At 36.4% G+C, this 21574-nt stretch overlaps 1 protein-coding gene across 8 annotated transcripts in view; it reads left to right on the top strand.

Moving 5' to 3' along the window:
* LOC124366215 (ephexin-1-like) overlaps positions 1 to 21574 on the top strand; it is a 178173-nt gene that overhangs the window by 102152 nt on the left and 54447 nt on the right. For 6 of the 8 annotated variants that reach the window (XM_046822595.1, XM_046822600.1, XM_046822599.1 and 3 more), the window contains exon 4: positions 18858 to 21411. In XM_046822595.1, coding sequence (XP_046678551.1) covers positions 18901 to 21411 — 2511 coding nt within the window. In that variant the 5' untranslated portion in view covers positions 18858 to 18900. Of the gene's footprint in view, positions 1 to 5463; positions 5475 to 18857; positions 21412 to 21574 lie in introns of those variants that run through there. The other 2 variants (XM_046822594.1, XM_046822601.1) reach the window with 2 other exon arrangements.

The following is a 21574-nucleotide window of genomic DNA, read 5'->3' as shown; positions in this document are numbered from 1 at the left end:
GACATATATCGGTCCTCAAATACATTCCACTTCCAACGGAGTATTTACTTCTTTGTTTGAAGTTTGTTTTTTACGATTACAGAAGAAAAAGGATTTTTGCGGACATTTGCTATCGTTCAGTGATACAAAAAATAAGTTCTAGGTAGTTCAGTTTTAATAATTAGTACTGTGTTTTGTTTTTATTAAGTGCATGTTTTAGAGTTAGTGGAGCTGTCACACAACATGGTTGTGGTGACTCCAGACTTAAGCGTGTCACAACGCTCTGTTATGATTTGTTTATTTTAACCTAGATTGTAGTTATGTGTTAGGCCAGTTATTCACCTGAGGAAGAGATCAAAATGCGGATCTCGAAACGGAGTATTTATACTTGTACAAACCGAAATAAACAAGACAATCTATTACAAAGAGAATGGTGGGAAAGTAGTCTCAAATTACAAGATGGGCTATAGTTTCTTGTTAACTACACAAGATCCATGTAGTTTCTGAAACTTCAAGAGCATCAACCATATCTGTCTCGCAGCACAAATTATACTAATACATGGCCTGTAAATGCATAAATACAGGTATATGAATGCAGTCTCTCGTGAGAGAGAGAGAGAGAGAGAGAGAGAGAGAGAGAGAGAGAGAGAGAGAGAGAGAGAGAGAGAGAGAACGGCTGGTCACTTATTAACTTAAGTAATTGCGGGAAAAGTGGTGAGCTAGAGCACTCACGTTCTAGAGCCGGTTTTGAGCTCGGGGCGAATAAAAACATTACTGTCTCGACAACATGGATAGACACTTCTTTTAGAAACTCAGTTCAGAATAATATTCATGTTCTAATCGTTCCTTGTCCCTTTATACACAAGACAAGAAGAAGGCATAATTTAAATCCACTATCAGATTATGTCTCTCGGAGACTGATACAGGTATAAGTTTACAGTCTTACGATAGAAACTCTGGGTATACTCAAAGACACGATGTATGCGATAAGAACACGATGGTTGCAGCTAAACCCAATGGCGGTCTGACTGTTTGTTTAATTCAACATTGATTATGGCCGCCCTAAACCGGTTATTGTCTGCAAAAACATTGTGACCAATTTGTTATTGACGTGTTATATAGCACGTTTTATAGTTACTGATACTTATTTAGTTATTGACACTTCTGTAGTTGTCAACACCTCTATAGTTATTGAAACTTCTGTATTTTGACGCTTTTGCAGTCTTTGACCCTTCTTTAGTAATGACACTTCTGTAGTTACTGACACTCCTATAATTACTGTCACTTGTGTACATGCCAATACAAACTAAGGAGGCTATTGGTAGTCTACTATAGTCTCAGTACAATATTATCGTTGAGCCCAACAGTACAATGCACGATCATTTTTGCAGAGCGGAGGTTCCACGACCGCTTAGATGTTCTCTAAAAAACGCCATATCAGGTTTATTAGTGTAGCTGTACCAAAATACCAGACATAATCGGTATTTCATTCATCTATACCAAATCGCTTAAGACCCCGGTGTAGTAACATGGCCTTCAGTTTTCTCCATAAGAACAATGTGGGAATATTAAACTTGAGTTATGCAATATGCCTAATTTTAAAGATATAATTAATCGCATCAAATCGCTTTTTCTTTTGTTTTAAGTGCACACTATTTTTAATATTGAAATTATGAAGTAAACCAAAGTTTGAAATAACCCATAAAATTACGTAAAAAACTAAAAAGAGTTTGGATGTGTATTAAAGTCGTAATGGCCCGGTGTAACCGTAGGAAGGGAGGGGTAAGTGGAGTCTCCTATATCTTTACGATCAAAAACAAGGCCGTAAACTGCATGTGGTTTACCATTGCACTTATGGTGAAAACCACAAGGTTATTTTACTATACTCGAGTCTTAGCCGTTTTAGAAGTCGGATACGTTTTTAAAATATGCTTGCAAAGTAGACATAGCACCCTCCCTATTTCCATCCTGCCTGACATACTGCTGATTCAATTCCTGCCCTGGGGCGATGCAGTCCCCGGGACGTGGTAATTCCATTCGTAATTGATTTATTTGACATAACGTCCACTTTCGCTTCTGATCTAATGTGGATAGATGGGGGAGTGAGAGCGCCAGCGCCGCGTCGGGGCCAAAATATCGCTCACTTGGCCGGCCGTGGAGAAAGGGAGCCGGCAGCGGTGGTGGCGCGGACCCGGCAACTTTCCCGCACGTGAGTTTATGTCTGGTCCGACCGGGAGCGATACAGTTCGTCAAGTCCCCGAACATGGGTGATCTATGGGATGAGACGCGCTGTATGATGCTGGCTCACTCTGAGTCGTGGACGTGCCCTCTGGGAATTGAGAAGGTTCAGTAATGCGGCGATTACCGAAATTCGATCTGGAGACTATGGCACGAACCAGATTAACGGAGTCTGAACATTTTGGTGAAAGCAATAGATCATGAATTAATTATGGAAATGGAAATGTTGTGTCCTACAGAAGTAACAGCAATAGGTTTTTAGCTATCAAGTTTGTACAATAAATTTACACAGCTGGCCAGAAGTAATCGCGTTGTGTTGTAATCTGGCCAGAAGGTCAGGTATTTGGGATGATAGAGGCTTTGAGGATTGACCCTGAGGTGGATTCGGAGTTAGAGTACCCCTTGCAATTTAATTCGACTTAACTACTAGGAAACAATATAGATACATTAAGCGAGTCTTTGTCGATTAAGATTAATCTAAGATTAAGTCTATGTCATCAGCAAGCTAGTGAGTAGAGCCTTCGGAAACTGGACCATCAGTCTGAGTATCAATATTGGGAATGAAGATTCGACTGACGACCGTCAGCAACAATGTCCATACGCTATGTTTCATCGATCTCCAATATTGTGTTAATCTCGAAATAAACTAGCAGAAAGTAGAGCCTGTTTAAATTTTGGTTAAGATGTAATTGCAAAACACAAATTTAGAAATTAAATCTTGTCCCAACTTTGTCTTTTACCTTTTGGTTCAAGTAAACACCACCGCGTATTAAAATGGAGATGAAGGAAAGTTTTAGGCGAAGCTGTAATACATTGGGTTCACAGTAATGATGGGAAACGTGTTCGATGTTTTCTAAAATGTCAGTAGCGCTGTTACCAGTATTATTTGCTATACCGATGTCATGAATGACACAGTACATTGAATCTGTTAGTGCCTATGAAATTCCTACTGTCACAACTGCAAATTCATGGCTCTCAATTATACTGCCTATGCCCCGTAGAAATTACATTACCATTAAAGCATCAAGTAATGGCAGATTTGAAACTTGGCAATCATTTCGCTTTAGAGTTAATGGGTTTTTTATGCGTGATACACTGGAAAACCACGGTATGCTTGTGGTAAGTGACAGGAAAGCCTTTTATAAATTACCATCAGACAGAATGTAGAAAAGTTCAATATGGGCGTGGTTCACTCTACTGAACCAGCAAAGTCCTCTACAATGCTGTAATGGACGTAATGCAAAATGGCCCAAAAAGAGAATACATTTTCATCAAACACTACTGAAACAGAGAGATTTACTGCACGATCAATCAAATCAAATCACATTTTTTATTGTTCATTAACAATACAACATTGCATGGAACTTAGTTACAATCGTATAACATTTATACAAACGATATTGTATATATTATTTGTACATGCCGTTTCAAAGTTAATCAGATATTAAAAAATTAACATGGCTATTGAAAAATACAATTTAATAACCTTTCACCGTCAGAGGCAAACCCCCCAAGAATTCCTCCAAGTTGTAACATACTCTGTGCATGAGACAATATTTTGGCCCAAGATATATGGGTTTTTCAGGATTCAAGGTGATGCATTGTCGCCATAGGGCAGGTTTTGAATCGTGTGGAATAAGGATGTGTATGTAGGTACTGGAAAAGATGACAGGTTTTAAAAGTGAACACACACGTTGAATATATGAATAAGGATGGAAGGGTAAGGAAATGTTCACTGGGGAATACATCTCGGCAACTCTCTCGGCTCTCAAGACCACAAATACTCTCACAGCCATTTCCTGCAGTCTAAATCCCCGGTTGAAAGGGGATGACGATGAAGTTCTCCAGAAGAGGATATCTTATAATACAAGTGGACAAATAACCATAACACACCATTTTAAGAAAAGATTTATTTAAGAAACTTAATTAGAAATAAAAGAAAAAGATTTGTGCTATCTCTTTCTCAGCTTCTTTAGGTCTTAAGAGGGACAATCACAATGAGCACATTACAAACTATTTTGATAGTTCGGCAACTGTGATGTCTTTGACTCCACCATGATGAACTCTAAGCGACCCTGTGTTCCTTATTACTTTCATTCACTTGATCACGTCCAGCTGCGACGACCACCGGGATACTATAGAGTTGAGGAATTGGTAGACTATTCTCCTGACGAAGAAAGGAGCTCGGGAGACTTTTGTGGGTTCTGAGAGAATCTAAGGAGCGTGCAATAGAAAAATGACTCATGCTGTTTACTGCCACAGATGTTTATCCCGCAGAGTTGGCGAGAAGTTTCTTGGTGGTCCGAAATCCAAACTGGTACGTCTCTGCGGGGAGTTGTCCAGTGTTGACTTGCGAAGAATTATCGCTCTCATCTATCATTATGTCCAATCTGGAACCATTTGAGAAAGTGGTGAATCAAAGTGAAACATCAATTCAGAGGACTCTTTTTGAAACTCAACTGCAGCAGGAAGTAGATCTTGCTGGACTGAAACCGCTGTTCGTCGGCTTTTTAAGAAAACTGAAATTTATTCCTCTGGACTACCCATATGACGTAGCAATAAGCCCTGGTTGAAGTGCTATCCTCATAACCCAATGGAGGCAATGCTTCGCGCTTCAGACTAAATATTTAAGCACAAGAGTATTTCGATAAACTGGACCCTGTCGTTATAATTATGATCGGGGTCGTTTAAACCTCATCTGGAGGTACTTTTGTAGTTCGGCATATATTTTCCTCAAATTGAGTTGTGGGTTACTTATAATAATGTGAGTGTGGAAAAACTGATGTTTGTTGTGAAATTCTTTCTGTTCAAGGACTTATGACTAGGGAAAGGTTTCAGTGTTAATTTGAGAATACGCTACTAATTGGCAAACGTGTAAGGTGTTTAATAAATAATTTTTGATCCTTCAATAAATAAGAATTTCTTAGAATATTAAGATGGATCTAGTCAAATAAACGAGCATCTCGTAGTTCAAAGCATCTTTCTTGCACCTCAAAAATCTCTTTTAATTAAGCATAAGAAGACACCCAGGCATGTTTTTTTATATCTTCACTTTCTTATTTTGTGTGTCTTTGAATTCCTTGACAATGTGCCGCTCAGCATTTTTGAATGTAAGAAATGAGCGTGAATCGGCAGTAGCAATCTCGGAATATGTGGTATTCCGAACAAAGGCAGATAAAGCTTATGACACTTTCATGCCTGATATAGCAACTGCACCGTGACTTGCGACAGAGCATAAAAGCCCTTATCTCCTGCATGTCGGTACTTACGTACATTAATCTCCGGTGACTCACAAGCATTGGCCAGCGCTCAACACGGAACGGTCTCATTCAAGGTGAAGCAGTGTCGTGGAGATTGATCTACATTTTGTAATCTCTGCTACACGGAGGCTGGGTTTTACCGACTGCGTCGCAGACTCTAGCAGGTTAGCGAACCGAATTCGTCGCTTAATCTTTATAGAGTATTGGTATTATTGTTGGTGAGTAATTATTACCACAAAAATGAGTCATCATGAATGTTCGATATAAATTATGATAATATTTATGATAACATGGTCAATATATACGCTGGGAGGCAACTTAGTCTATGATAGCATTGAGAAAGTTAAACTTTGCAAAAGCGATGAATCTTACTACACTTAATCCGATTTCGAATAAATTGTTATGGACTGCTGATATGGATGAAAAAGTTATTGTTTGATTTAGACAGAATCTATTTGTAGAAGTTGTAGGCTACTGTGTCATTGTTCTCTTATTAAAATTGTATGAAATGTGGTATACACAATACTTTTAGGCTGATTTTATAGACTGTTTCTTGAGAAAGTGAGGGGTAATTCTAAAAAGTAATGATTTAGATTCTACTATATGGGAAAATAGAAATCCCTTTAAACTTGGTACGTATTAGAGCAAGAGCTATTGAGAAAGGTAAACTTGGCAAAAGCAATGACTATTACTACCCTTAATCCGTTTTCGAATAAATTGTTATGGACTGGTGATATGGATAAACAAAGTTATTGTTTGGAAAAAGAAATCCCTTTAAAATTGGAGTGAAAAAGCATTACACAAAGAGCAATCTCCAAACTTTTAAAACATCCTGTATTATCGTAATTAATGCAGGTTGTTTGAGGCTCTTCAATTCTTACGTCTTGAAGAATAATTTCAACTGTTACTTATTGTACCACAGTTTTCGTTTAAGTTATTAGTAAATAATCTGATAATTCTCAAATTATCGCCAGTCTACCTCAAGATGGCATTGGTTTCAAACAATGCTGTTAAAAAGTAAGTAGTATTCTAATCTACGATAATGAACCGTGACAATGGTGCGCGACGCCTGTTCGTGAGAAAACGATCCATCAACGGCTGTTATCAGGCGGTAAACTTTCCCGCTTCTGTTTGTGTTCAAACAGAGGAAATTACCAGTTAATTAAGTAAACACATTATTGCGGTAAAGTAATTAGCAAGGTCGGCTCGTGGGAATTTCATTTCAAGAGTTCCGTCACGGTTGGCTGCACTGATGTTTGATGTTTCAGTCACGTGACTAAATAATATGTTCAATAATGCCGATCAGGTGGCATTGGGCAAGGCCAACTTGGCTGACTGGCAACGACCTTTCCCCAAGGACGTCTTTGCGGAATTACAAACCTAACCTCAATTTATCAACGCTTCCAATGTTTTGTTGTGAATTCCTACATGATGGCATTGGCTCTGCACGTTTCATTTGGTAGAAAATAATATATTCCAGTGTCGCGAGATTTACTATGTGCAGCTTTATTACCGTTATAAAGGACTAGTTTATTCTTTCTCATAAGTGTTCGTGATATACATTCCCTTTACATACCGTAAACGATGATAGTATATTTTGAGGTTAGCCATAAGTGAATTACAAACATTTCCATCTGTAAAGGAGCTGTGAATGAAAAATAGAAATTTGTGAGAATATAGAATACAAGCAATACAAGTCGTATGGCAGGGTATTAAAAACTGCGCAACCACAGAGCAGCACCAAATTTAAACAAATTTATTTTTTCATTCCGTTAATTTTCAACCGGTTTTAATTTAAAAAATTCGTTTGCAAAGTAATAATTATAGAATTTGAAGTAAAGAAACATTAATATTATTTTATTGATACTAAAAAAAATGATTGTACAGAACTTGTGTTTTCAATTTGAAAGTGAAAATTTGCAAGTAGTCATTTTGTGGGCGATACATTCTTACGAATTTTGAAAGTTTTTCGTAATATAATAATAGAAATCGGTTGAATAATTCAGCCAGAGTCTTTCTTTTCGTTATTTCCGGTATTTATCTCTTGCGAAGTATGCGTCACAATCTTTCCGACACAGCTACGATAAAGCAGGACTGGCATCAACAATCCTCGACTCTCACGGAGCACAATACTACCAACTGCTCAAATGCAATCGACTGTTAAGTAACTTCCATTGCATGCCTGTCCAAGACCCGGGAAACTTATCGCTATTTAAATTGCATTATTCAAGTCATAATTATTTGTATTTATCAAACGCGATTGAAACATTACACGCTAGCTTCGAAATTTCGAAATAAAACCATTCCGTTTGATTATTTAGTGATGTTTAACTTGGTGTTTTTAACCAACTTATACGAGTATTCCCTTACTACTTGTATACAATGTTAGATTGGCTACCAAAGGGCGCGGCGCATTGTCTGATATTACGAAAGTCAAAAAAAGAAGCCTGATTTTAAACAGAAATCAAATTAAATTGAGGATTTTTGCTTTTATCGTTTTAACGGCGGTGTGTGTTCAAATAACAGATTGATATTTGTATTGAAATAAAACTTGTTTGTGACAAATTATTTAACGTTTGATAACAACGTTTTGGGAAATGTAATCAGATGAAATGTTTAATTTACAGCTCCAAGCTATGTCAATTGCAGTTATAATGTTATAAATGATTCAACAATGTGGTAATGAGCATTGTGTTAATAGCATGGCCCTCTGCTGGACATACTACGGTAGTTGGAGTAAGTGCCAAAGTAATTACGATGACAAAATGTTTTAAGTTCATTTTGTATTTTTATATTCGTTTCCGAAATATCCAGAAGATAAATTTTGCCGGCCCCCCGAGGGACTTGGACATCCTATCGATATTACAATTGAAGAGCTACAGCGATATATGTTTTATGCGTTTTGATTAGCCTCATTTAAAGATAGGTAAGCGAACTGACTGTATTATCCTGATAGAACACTGAAAATGCATTCTTAGTTATTGGTGTAATGTGCAAGAAATTGTCTTGCGGTTATTTTATATTTGTGAGAACGCTGTCCTAACGCCTTTATTAGAATGTAGCTTATTATAACCTCAGTTTTTCCATCTATATCATCGATCTTTTTTTAGTAACTTTTTTAACATACGGCTAGTTTATAATTCAACTACGTATGAAGTTAATTATGTAATGGCTAGGATATAACGTAGAATTTGAAAAGAAATTGTATGATTCAAATGAGAATGTATTACTATAAAATAAACAAGTAAGGGACTTGGGATAGAGTGGCCTACTTCCCGCCTACACCGCTTCCTTTTAGAAAGCAGAAAACAAATACCGATCGTCATATTGACATGTAATTTTCACAATAAGTCAAATAAAGTCTGTTCTTTCTAATAACGTAGTTTGTTTAGGTCCTCGGTAAGAAAAACTGGTCCAAAAATAGTGGCCTCCGAATAATACCAAAGTAGACTACCAATAAAGCATTTATTTTGCTTCTTTATATCAAATTACCTATATGATTATAGCTACCTATTATACAAATCAGTTTCGGTTATTCGCACACAGAGGTCATGCCTTCATCGGATACGTTTTCGTAGAATTTTCCGGTATATTTATCTTTAAATCGATGACATATGATTGCTCTAGAAATGAGGCGATATTAATTTGAATTAATACTGTTTCTAAAAACTAAACAGCCTTTAAAAGATGGCAGTATTAATTACAAAGGTTCGTTATTCATCCATTACATTATTTATCATTTATCCCTGTCGTGTCACTGTCTATCATAGCCTCTATAAAGTAGGCCCCTACGTAGTCATAATGCCGTTTAGGACTGATAATATTAAAACACGTAACCACAGGGTAATGGTATCTGTCGTGTCACAGTCTATTATATCCTCTTTAAAGTACGTAGTCATAATGCAGTTTAGGACTGATAATATTAAAACACGTAACCACAGAGTAATGGTATCTGTCGTGTCACAGTCTATTATATCCTCTTTAAAGTACGTAGTCATAATGCAGTTTAGGACTGATAATATTAAAACACGTAACCACAAAGTAATGGTATCTGTCGTGTCACAGTCTATTATATCCTCTTTAAAGTACGTAGTCATAATGCAGTTTAGGACTGATAATATTAAAACACGTAACCACAGAGTAATGGTATCTGTCGTGTCACAGTCTATTATATCCTCTTTAAAGTACGTAGTCATAATGCAGTTTAGGACTGATAATATTAAAACACGTAACCACAGAGTAATGGTATCTGTCGTGTCACAGTCTATTATATCCTCTTTAAAGTACGTAGTCATAATGCCGTTTAGGACTGATAATATTAAAACACGTAACCACAGAGTAATGGTATCTGTCGTGTCACAGTCTATTATATCCTCTTTAAAGTACGTAGTCATAATGCAGTTTAGGACTGATAATATTAAAACACGTAACCACAGGGTAATGGTATCTGTCGTGTCACAGTCTATTATATCCTCTTTAAAGTACGTAGTCATAATGCAGTTTAGGACTGATAATATTAAAACACGTAACCACAGAGTAATGGTATCTATCGTGTCACAGTCTATTATATCCTCTTTAAAGTACGTAGTCATAATGCAGTTTAGGACTGATAATATTAAAACAAGTAACCACAGAGTAATGGTATCTGTCGTGTCACAGTCTATTATATCCTCTTTAAAGTACGTAGTCATAATGCAGTTTAGGACTGATAATATTAAAACACGTAACCACAGAGTAATGGTATCTGTCGTGTCACAGTCTATTATATCCTCTTTAAAGTACGTAGTCATAATGCAGTTTAGGACTGATAATATTAAAACACGTAACCACAGAGTAATGGTATCTGTCGTGTCACAGTCTATTATATCCTCTTTAAAGTACGTAGTCATAATGCAGTTTAGGACTGATAATATTAAAACACGTAACCACAGAGTAATGGTATCTGTCGTGTCACAGTCTATTATATCCTCTTTAAAGTACGTAGTCATAATGCAGTTTAGGACTGATAATATTAAAACAAGTTAACCACAGAGTAATGGTATCTGTCCGGGACACAGTCCCTATTATAATCCTCTTTAAAGGACGTAAGTCATAATGCAGTTTAGGACTGATAATATTAAAACACGTAACCACAGAGTAATGGTATCTGGTCGTGTCACAGTCGATTATATCCTCATTAATAGTACGTAGTCATAATGCAGTTTAGGACTGATAATATTAAAGACACGTAACCACAGAGTAAATGGTATCTGTCGTGTCACAGTCTATTATATCCTCATTAAAGTACGTAGTCATAATGCAGTTTAGGAACTGATAAATATTAAAATCACGTAACCACAGAGTAATCGGTATCTGTCCGTGTCGACAGTCCTATTATATCCTCTTTAAAGTACGTAGTTATAATGCCGTTTAAAGGACTGATAATATCTAAAACACTAACCACAGAGTAATGGTATCTGGTCCGTGTCACAGGTCTAATTATATCCCTCGTAGAAAGTACGTAGTCAGAATAGCAGTTTAGAATGAATAATATTAAAACAAGTAACCACAAGGGTAATGGAATCTGTCCGTAGTCAACAGTCTATTCTATCCTCTTTAAAGTACGTAGTCATAATGGCAGTTTAGTACTGATAATATTAAAACACGTTAACCACAGAGTAAATGGTAGCCTGTCGTGTCACAAGTCTATTATATCCTCTTTAAAGTACGTAGTCCATTAATGCAGTTATGACTACGTAATATTAAAACACGTAACCACAGAGTAATGGTATCTGTCGTGTCACAGTCCTCTTTATATCCTCTTTGAAAGTAGCGTAAGTCATAATGCAGTGTAGGACTGATAATATTAAAAACACGTAAGCCCACCACAGAGTAATGGTACTGTCGTGTCACAGTCTATAATTTATATCCTCATTTAAAGTACGATAGTCCTAATGCAGTTTTTAGCGACTGATAATATTAAATACACGTAACCACAGAGTAATGGTATCTGTCGTGTCACAGTCCTATTATAACCTCTTTTAAAGTACGTAGTCATCAATGCAGTTTATGGACTGATAATATAAATCACGTAACCACAGAGTAATGGTATTCTGTCGTGTCACAGTCCTATTATATCCTCTTTAAAAAGTACCGTAGTCAGAATGCAGTTTAGGACTGATAATTTATTAAAACACGTATCCCACAGAGTAATGTATCTGTCGTGTCACAGTCTATTATATCCTCTTTAAAGTACGTAGTTCATAATGCAGTTTAGGACTGATAATATTAAAACACGTAACTCACAGAGTAAATGGTATCTGTCGTGTCCACAGTCTATTTATATTCCGCTTTAAAGTACGTAGTTATAATGCCGTGTTAGGGACTGATAATATTTAAAACACGTAACCACAGAGTAATGGTAGTCTGTCGCGTGTCACAGTCTATTATATCCTCTTTAAAAGTACGTAGTCATAATGCAGTTTTAGGACATGATAATAATTAAAACATGTAAACCCCACAGAGTAATGGTTAATCTGTTCGTGTCCACAGTCCTATTATATCCTCTTTAAAGTAACGTAGTCCATAATGCAGTATAGGACTGATAATATTAAAACAACGGATAACCACAGAGTAATTGGTATCTGTCGTGTCACAGTCTATTATATCCTCTTTAAAGTACGTAGTCATAATGCCAGTTTTAGGACTGATAATATCTAAAACACGTAACCCACAGATAATGGTATCTGTCCGTGTCACCAGTCCTCTTTATATCCTCTTTAAAGTACGTAGTCCATAATGCAGTTTTAGGACTGATAATCTTAAAAACACGTAACCACAGAGTTAATGGTAATCTTGGTCCGTGGTCACAGTCTATTATATCCTACTGTAAAGTACGTAGTCATAATGACAGTTTAGGACTGATAATATTAGAAACACGTAAACCAACAAGAGTAATGGTATCTGTCGTGTCAACAGTCTATTATAATCCTCTTTAAAGTACGTAGTCATCAATGCAAAAAGTTTAAGGACGTGATAAAGTAGTTAAAACACGTAACCACAGAGTAATAGGGTAATCTGTCGTGTCACCAGTCACAATTATATCCCTCTTTAAAGATAACGTAGTCATAATGCAGTTTTAGGACTGATAATATGTCAAAACCACTAAACCACAGAGTAATGGTATCTGTCGTGTCACAGTCTATTAATATTCCTCTTTAAAGTACGTAGTCATGAATGCAGTTTTAGGACTGATAATATTAAAACACGTAACCACACCCGAGTAAATGGTAATCTGTCGTGTCACAGTCTATTATATCCTCTTTAAAGATACGTAGTCATAATGCAGTTTAGGACTGATAATATTAATACAAGTAACCCACAACGTAGAACTTGGTATCTATCCTTGTCGTGTCACATGCTAATTAAATCCTCTTTTAAAGTACGTAGTCCATAATGCAGTTTTAGGACTGATACATATTAAAAACACGTAACCACAGAGTAATGGTAGCTGTCGTTTCACAGTCTAGTAATTATATCCTCTTTAAAGTACTTATGTCCATAATGCCAGTTTTAGGACTGATAATAGTTAAAACACTGAACGCACAGAGTAATGTGAATCTTGTCGTTTCACAGTCTATTATAACCTCTTTAAAGTACGTAGGCATAATGCAGATTTAAGGACTGATAATATTAAAACACGTAAACCACAGAGTAATGGTAGCTTGTCGTGTCACAGTCTATTAAAACATTAATCCTCTTTAAAAGTAACGTAGTTTATAATGCCGTTTGAGGACTGAGTAATATTAAAAACACACGTAAACCACAGAGTAAATGTATCTGTCCGTGTCCTCAGTCTATTTATATCCTCCTTTAAAGTACGTAGTCTTAATGCAGTTTAGGACTGATAATATTAAAACCAAGTAACCACAGAGTAAATGGTATCCTGTCGTGTCACAGTCTATTATATTCCTCTTTAAAGTACGTAGTCATAAATGCAGTTTAGGACTGATGAAGATGAAAACAACGTAACCACAGAGTAAATGGTATCTGTCGTTTCACAAGTCCTATTATATCCTCTTTTAAAGTAACGTAGTCATATTGCAGTTTAGGACTGATAATTATTAAAACCACTTAACCACAGAGTAATGGTATCTGTCGTGTCACAAGTCCTCTTTATATCCCTCTTTCAAAGTACGTAACCATAATGCAGTTTAGGGACTGATAATATTCAAACAAAGTAACCACAGGGAGTAATGGTATCTGTCGTGATCACAGTCTAGTAATAGCCTGCTTTAAAGTTACGTAGTCATAATGCAGTTTAGGACTGAATAATATTAAAACACGTAACCACAGAGTAATGGTATCTGACCGTGTCACAGTCTATTATATCCTCTTTAAAGTACGTAGTCATAATGCAGTTTAGGACTGATAATATTAAAACACGTAACCACAGAGTAATGGTATCTGTCGTGTCACAGTCTATTTATATCCTCTTTAAAGTACGTAGTCATAATGCAGTTTAGGACTGATAATATTAAAACACGTAACCACAGAGTAATGGTATCTGTCGTGGCACAGTATATTATATCCTCTTTAAAGTACGTAGTCATAATGCAGTTTAGGACTGATAATATTAAAACACGTAACCACAGAGTAATGGTATCTGTCGTGTCACGTTTTATATCCTTTTTAAAGTACGTACTCATAATGTCGTTTAGAGCTGATAATATTACACGTTTTCTTTATACTAAGCGGAAATAAAATAACCCTGCCCTTAAATATTGTTAAATAATGAGAAGTCTAAATGTAGGGCGATTAAACTTTTGGGCATTTGTTTTATAAATATTTTGCATGTGCTTCTTTTCAAAAGAGGGATGTCGGTTCCTCCGACACGATCTCTAAGCTCGGTGCAGGAACCGACTTTTCTACACTGAACGTAGCCATGGTGGGAAGAGAAATATGAATGTTGAGTTTAGCTCCAGTTCACCATCTTCTTAGTGCAGTGTCTGAAATATTTTGATGCTGTAACAAACTTGAATTCTGGAATCGTTTTGACATCAGAGAAACTTAGAGTACAAAATACGATAAATATTAAATCAATGTTATTTTGACTAAATTATTACCACTCTTTCAGGAATGCAATAAATCTGTTAGCCATTTTCATAAGTTTTAATTCGAATTTCATTAGTTATACGTAATGTCATTATGTTATATCATATAGAAGCCAAAAATCATGCAATGGACAATCGTTGTGCCGGTTAACATATGATTACTTCGACAAATTTTAGTGTTTTTATCAACTGAGCATTTTTTTGAACGAGATTTTGAATTCTATTTATTATTTTTAATCTTAACGCATTATTACAACTATTTTTTCCGAACGCTGTGATGATATACCTGTATTTTTTACAATGGCATACTGCTGTGGTCAAGGGCACAGTATAGTGGGTACAACGGTTATCGCAATACAACCGGATCAAGCAACGTCGAGCGTGGCTTTTGCTTGGATAGATAGGTGACCGCTAAGCGATCCTGTCCTTGCAAGCAGCCCGCCTGCCCGGCCGTTGGTGGTGGTTTGGAAGTCACCTTTAAGCCGTTGGTCCCCAGGTCAAGTGTTAGAGAGGTTAGTGTTAGTGTTAGAGAGTGTTAGCCCTAACTTCGCCTGGTAAAATAAGACTACTTTACTTTACTACTCGATGTGAATATAAGGATATAATGATGTTCATGACTTCATCACCGGACATTCAGCAAATATTTCATCTATAGCAGAATAAGTACAGACTGCAATAGTACTGGAGGAAGTCACAGTGACGGTTGTTTTCCCTGTAGGGAAATCACGAACGTCTGTTTAACCGCAACCACACACAGTCCGAAACCGCAACGGGACTACCTCAAGTCTTATCTTTAGGTCAGCCTCGTAACTTCTCTGCGTTGTGGGTCTTCTACTTTTCAAAGCTTACACCGAAACCGTCGACAAAAGAGTTCAGAATGTGGAAATACGACGAAGACTAGAAGTTTCATTCTAGAATTGTAACAAATACATTGACATTTGTCGTGATTATGCTCAATGATTCCGCCAGCTTTTCTCTGCGGGTATCGTATTGGATGTCCTCGAATCGAATCACAACAGGGTTGGCAATTTATCGCCAAAAACTGTTCATATAGGGAAAGAAGCATACATTTTAGTCCTTTTTAAAGGCAAGGGTTCAAGCAAATCTTCTATAATATCGTAATTCCTCAATCTGTAACAGATGTACACGGTTGTGTCTCATCCTTTGATGCTTCACCAATTAATTCTTCAAAATATAATGTTATCTTTATTCAAGGCGTACTTTAATTTGATTGCTAAACAACTGTAGCCTTGTCAAAGTAAGTACCTCTCTCTGTTCCCGCAAGTTTTGTAGTTGTGAACACATCAAGTTGCACATTTCCATTTTATAAAGTCAAATATAGCACAAACCATAGATCTCAACGGAGTGTGAAATCACTGATGTAGATAGTGAAAGACGGTTGAAACATTGGAGTTGTTTATTTATCAGAATTTTGGAGAAATCCACTTGGGGAAAACGATACATCAGTAGATTGTGAAAAAGAACAACCTGAATTAATCTAGAACAGTTTTATGGATTTTGCTGTTTTTCACGCCAGAGGCAATATAGCTTACAGTTGTATTACAAAATTTGCTTTGGAATTCAGTTGGGATTCGAACCCAGGAAGACCTCATTATGTTCTTGAATTAATGAACGGACAAGATGCTACCTTCATAATTCGGGGTGAAATATCTCAATTATTATGAATAATGATGCAGTGATTTAGTTTGGGGAATATTTATATGACCAACTAAGAAGATTTTTATGTATGGACATTTTTGACTCCCCCCGCCTTCAAATAGGGAATTCGACACTTGGCACAGAAACTGGACTGAATGTGTCTCGCATACTCACTGGTAACCAATAAGAGACGACATGGTAAAACCAGCTATTGATATTCCCAGGACTTCCTAATTGGCTTCGGTCAGAAAAAAATGACTGTTTTGTTAAGGGTTTCTATTGAATAGTTTGGACACCCCCAAAATGAGCCATTTGTAAACATATAAACATCCCCCAAATCATTCCGTCTCTATGCATAAGAAAGTTGGTAGGGTGCGGGGGAGGGACTTTTATGACACCCGGTATATATAGTTTGTATTTGTAACCTCTAAAATGTCAGTTACAACGTCTTGACTACGAGAATACTTTGCAAGAATTCCCGGAGATAATTTCAAGCCGTTCCCTCTTTTTCTCAAAGAAATGTTCCTATCCACAATTTTCTTGGTGTTCATAGCATATATTTTCACGTTTTCATCTTTCATGTTAGTTATTGCCGAATCTGGTGTAAGATACGAGAGGGGTGTCTAGGAATCTATGCTCCCTTATCTACGTGACGATACTAATAGAGACGAGTGTGATGCCTGCCTCACCACTCTCAGGAAGAGCAAGAAACTCTCCTCACGCAATCCCGCGCAGGCGTGTCGTCCCAGAGTCAACGGCCTTGAGAGGTCGCGACCTTAGAGAGTCAGAAAGCCGAGCCTTGCACAACACGGCGTGACAGAGAGATCACACCTGTCAAATATCCGCATACACACTCGCCGAGGGCGTACAACAATGAATTATCTTCTGATAGTAAAAACTACAAACAATTGTGTGATTTAGAAAAATAGTAGGACTTCGGACATTTGCAGAAACGTATGTATTAAGGTTTTTGACTCCTGAATAAAAAGGTACATTTCAATCCTCGAAAAGTAGTGTTCCATTTTTGTAACATATAACGGTGGCAAATATCCAAAGTTCTTTTACTTTCTAATTGTCTAGGTAAATTTTTATTCGTAGAGTCAACATATCTTATATTGTGTATTTTAAGATAAAAACAACATTTCTGTAAAGCACAAATAAAACTTTTATTTCTTTTTCAGAACAAACTAGTTTATTACCAAGTTAGTGTTGCAAACATACTATAAATAATACGGTTACAAACTATAAGATTCAGGTTAAATTTTATTGATTACTAGCAGTTGCTCACGTCTTCGCATTACTTTTGTAAGCTTTGCACATTCATGAGCACTTCTGGTTTGGGTGAATTTCCAACACAAATGATGAGTTTGCCTTTTTGCCACGATCAATAATATATGGTAAAAAGTTAATTTTTATGTATGTAATATACTCTGGCATTTTGTGCCATAGTTGATTTTGCTTTGTTTCTCCCATCCAGAAAATATTTGTACGTACACAGGTCTGAGAAGCCTACTTCTATCAAAAGACAACTAAGATTGGATTTATAACAGTCTTTAAATTAATAGCAAAGGTTAGATAGTAACTTTTTCTTTTATCTTCATTACTGACCTAACTCTGTATACTTAATATTTGCTAAATTGACAGTTAAAAGTATATTTTTAGGAAAGCTTTTAATTTTCTTATCTGGATATTTTCGTACTCTATGCTCAACACAAGATTGAAAAAAGACTTAAATATGACGTGTTGGTAGTATCAAGCTTACTCTATGCTTTCATGACTATAAATGTAAAATAATTGAAAATATTGGTTAGATTAATTAACGTCATAAAACAATGTTTACACAGAACAGTTGATTACATTTAATAGGTTCTTTCAATTAATAATATTTGTTTGCTGTATTGCCACTGTAGAAGCCAATGGGGCATAGCACGGAGGTATTTTCGAAATAGGAATAGGCCTATATGTTAACCAGGAACCCTAAGAATGTCCATGTAAAATTTTAGTACAATCGGTCAATTAGTTTTATGTGACTGAATAACACACATATATGAGCACACAGGAACAGGCAGGCACTATTAGATTTGTATATAATATTATAGATATAGATAACAAAACTAAATGCTTACCACTTGTTGTTAACCTTTTTAATGTCATCACATGGAATGTCTGATAAACAAAGGTCAGTCAACCCTGGTGTTGATTCTATTAGGCAGTCGAGAATGTGATGTAAACGTGCTCTTAGGCAACCAAATTCTACACTAATTGATTGTGCAAAAAAAGATGATTCTATAAGTATTTGTACTCTATTTTGAAGACTCTTCAAACTCCAGCTACAAAATCAAACTGAGGTCACATATTACATGAATGCCTGTCAATAAAACACAGATGGCAATCTGCGGTAATTTATGGCATCTCTCTCAATATCAAACCCATATTGGAAGTGTTATGTAGAATAATTATTCTAGCAATGCAATTCAGTATACAAATCTGTTATTTTAGTTCTGTACTTGGGCGTTTTATTAGAAATCAAGCATCAATTAGCAATCTGGGATTTTTATTTGGACACACAATTAAAATTTAATATTTTACAGCATTTATTTTTAATTATTGAAATTGATGTGTGTTCCAGGTGGTGGAAAATGGAGTAATGGCTACTTGACGATGGCTCCGTCATGATGGCTCGCCTGCTGACCGAGGAAGCTACGGCAGCCAGTGTTCCAGAGCCAGGGCTCATGGGAGATAGCAGCAAGCCACAACATGCCTCCACACGCAAACTCAGCTTTAAGACTAGGCAAGCATCATCACGCAGCAACTACAGAGCCACCAAGGTTTCCCTGTCTTCAACCAACGTGGCTCTCATTGCCTCCAAGTTCAACACCATTGTCGTGGAAGATTCTAACCAAGCGAGGGTGCTGCTGAGAAAGGTGAGCAATAATCAGAGAAGCAAAGAGATCAAAGGGCGGCCTATCAATGCGAGGGCAGAGGGCATGGTCAAAGCTGCTATCGAGATCTTTGAACACCAAGAAGAGAAAACGAAAAACAAACCTGTGGTGAAGAAAGGGAGTGATTCAAGACCCAAGTTTCTGGTTGTGAGAAAATCCTCCAGTAGGTCTTCAGTGAAGCTAGAAGATTTACCAAAAATAGAGACAACGAAGAAGTTGGACTCTTTGTCCAAAGAAAGTGCCAAAGACAGTACTGATAGTTTTGAAATTAAAAGTACTGAAATGACTGTAGGAATAAAAGAAGTTAAGAGGAAACCAAGCCTTAAAGCTAAACCTGTTTCAAGGCATAATCCACCCAAAAAACTGGAATCAGATTTGCCACTAAATCAGAAAATTGCCAAATTTAATGTCAACTCTACAACAGCAAGTACAAACAGTTCCTCTAGGGCACATGCAAATCAAGACATAAAGAAAATGAACATTAATTTAAATGAAAGGATTGCTCAATTCAGTAAAATCGAGGAAGATAAAATGTTACTGGAAAAAAAGAGTAGTATTGTTAAAATGGGCAAAAGTATCACAGAAAACAGCAAAAAAGTTACATTTGATCCTGAAGAAAAAGAGAATAAACAAGAAGTAAAAAAATCAATCTTGAGAAACAGTAAAAACAGAACAGGTTTAGTTGAACAAACTAAAGATAGGTTGGCCTCAATAGCATCACAAAATAATTTTTCAAATCAGCCAAACTCAGTAAAACATTTGGACAAGAAGCAATCTCTGAATAAAGGTAAATTTGTAATAAATGATAAAAAGGAGTTTTCAGTCTTTCAGAATGTGCCAGAAATAACAAATACTAGTGATTTAGTAGATTATAAGATTTATAATAAACTTTCAGTGCCTAAAACAATTAACAATCTTGATGATAACAAATTGTCACAATCTTCAGAATTATCAGTCGATGCCAGCCCAAAACACACAAAACCATCTGATGATGCAAAGCTTTCTGTTTATTCTCAAAAAGATTATAGAATTATAGTTGACGGAAAAGATTTGAAAAATGATACTTCTGAATTAAAGACAAATATTAAAATTAACAGCCCTTTGAAAGAGTCTGGTTGCACCCTGAAATCGTCAATCAAACCATTATCCTCAGAAAGCCCAAAGTTAGAAAAGAAAACTCTTTGTGTAGCAACAGACCCTTCTGAGAGTATACAATTGGATAAAATCAAGCCTAATAGTTCATTTTTGTGGAAGCCAGCAAGCAGAATGAGCATGGTCACAGATATACCTATTTATGATGACAGGCCTGAGAGCCAAATCAGTGGCAATGTTCTTGATAGTGTAAGATCTGGAGAAAATGTAGAACAACAAGAAAAAGAAACTTGTAATACAGAAGACACTAAGACTGCCAATTCTTTGGATTTAGATGTAGCAAGTAGTTTTATCTTAGAGATGACAGAGCAGATTGATAGAAGATTCAGTAATGGGTCAGTGCATGATAAAGATTCTGATGAAAAAAGTTTCAAGTCATCACTTGAAGAAGTAAGTGAGAATGTTTCCCTCAAAGTGAAACCTTTTCCTAAAACAAACACTTCATTTTTGTATGGGAAAAGTTCCAGTAATGATGATGTCTTCACAGAAACAACCAAGAAAGAATCTTCATCTATATTAAAAAGTGATGGCTTGCAAATATCCAAAACAACAAAAGTTCCACCACCTGTTAGTAAGAAACCCTCAAGAACAGTGATAGGAGATTCTCCACCACAGTTACCAGAGAAAAATGCAAGAATATCTGAAATAGTTTCTGGTAATGTCAACCTAAATGCTCCTCCTCCAGTGCCACCCTCACACACAAAACCAAAACTAATGTACACCCCTTCGGAAGAGACATGGTTGGAAAACTGTGATAAGATTCTGAAGATTCCTCCGCCTCTACGGAAACAGAAAGCTCAAACATCTCCCGAGGCTCAGCTGGACCTAGCAACTTCTCACTCACGAAGATCACCAAAGGATCACGGCAAAATCAGTGATAGTGAGAAGAGGTTCTCTGTGTCTCAGGATGAACTGTTGAGAAGAATGAGTGAAATGAACCTGGCCAACAAGAGGAATAGTCTTCCTTCTGGGTCTTACAGTTTTAGTAGCTCGTATGTGGAACCTGAACAAGAGGAAGAGGAAGATCACTACTGTTCCATTCAGCAGTTTCAAAAAAAAGATGTTGATGATCAAGACACATATGAGGCTGTGAGTACTTAAATATAAAGCTTACATTTATTTTGAAATAGATTACAGAAAAACACATGTATAGACATGTTTAGGCAACTAAACCATTTATATTCAGGTAATGTTTGTGGTGGATAAAGAGTGTGGTTTGTTTAAGATATTTCCCATTAAATAAAATAATTAA

Source organism: Homalodisca vitripennis, chromosome 7 (assembly GCF_021130785.1).
Source record: "Homalodisca vitripennis isolate AUS2020 chromosome 7, UT_GWSS_2.1, whole genome shotgun sequence".
NCBI lineage: Eukaryota > Metazoa > Arthropoda > Insecta > Hemiptera > Cicadellidae > Homalodisca > Homalodisca vitripennis.
Note: the sequence above shows the minus strand (reverse complement) of the source record. Positions and strands in the feature narration are given on the sequence as shown.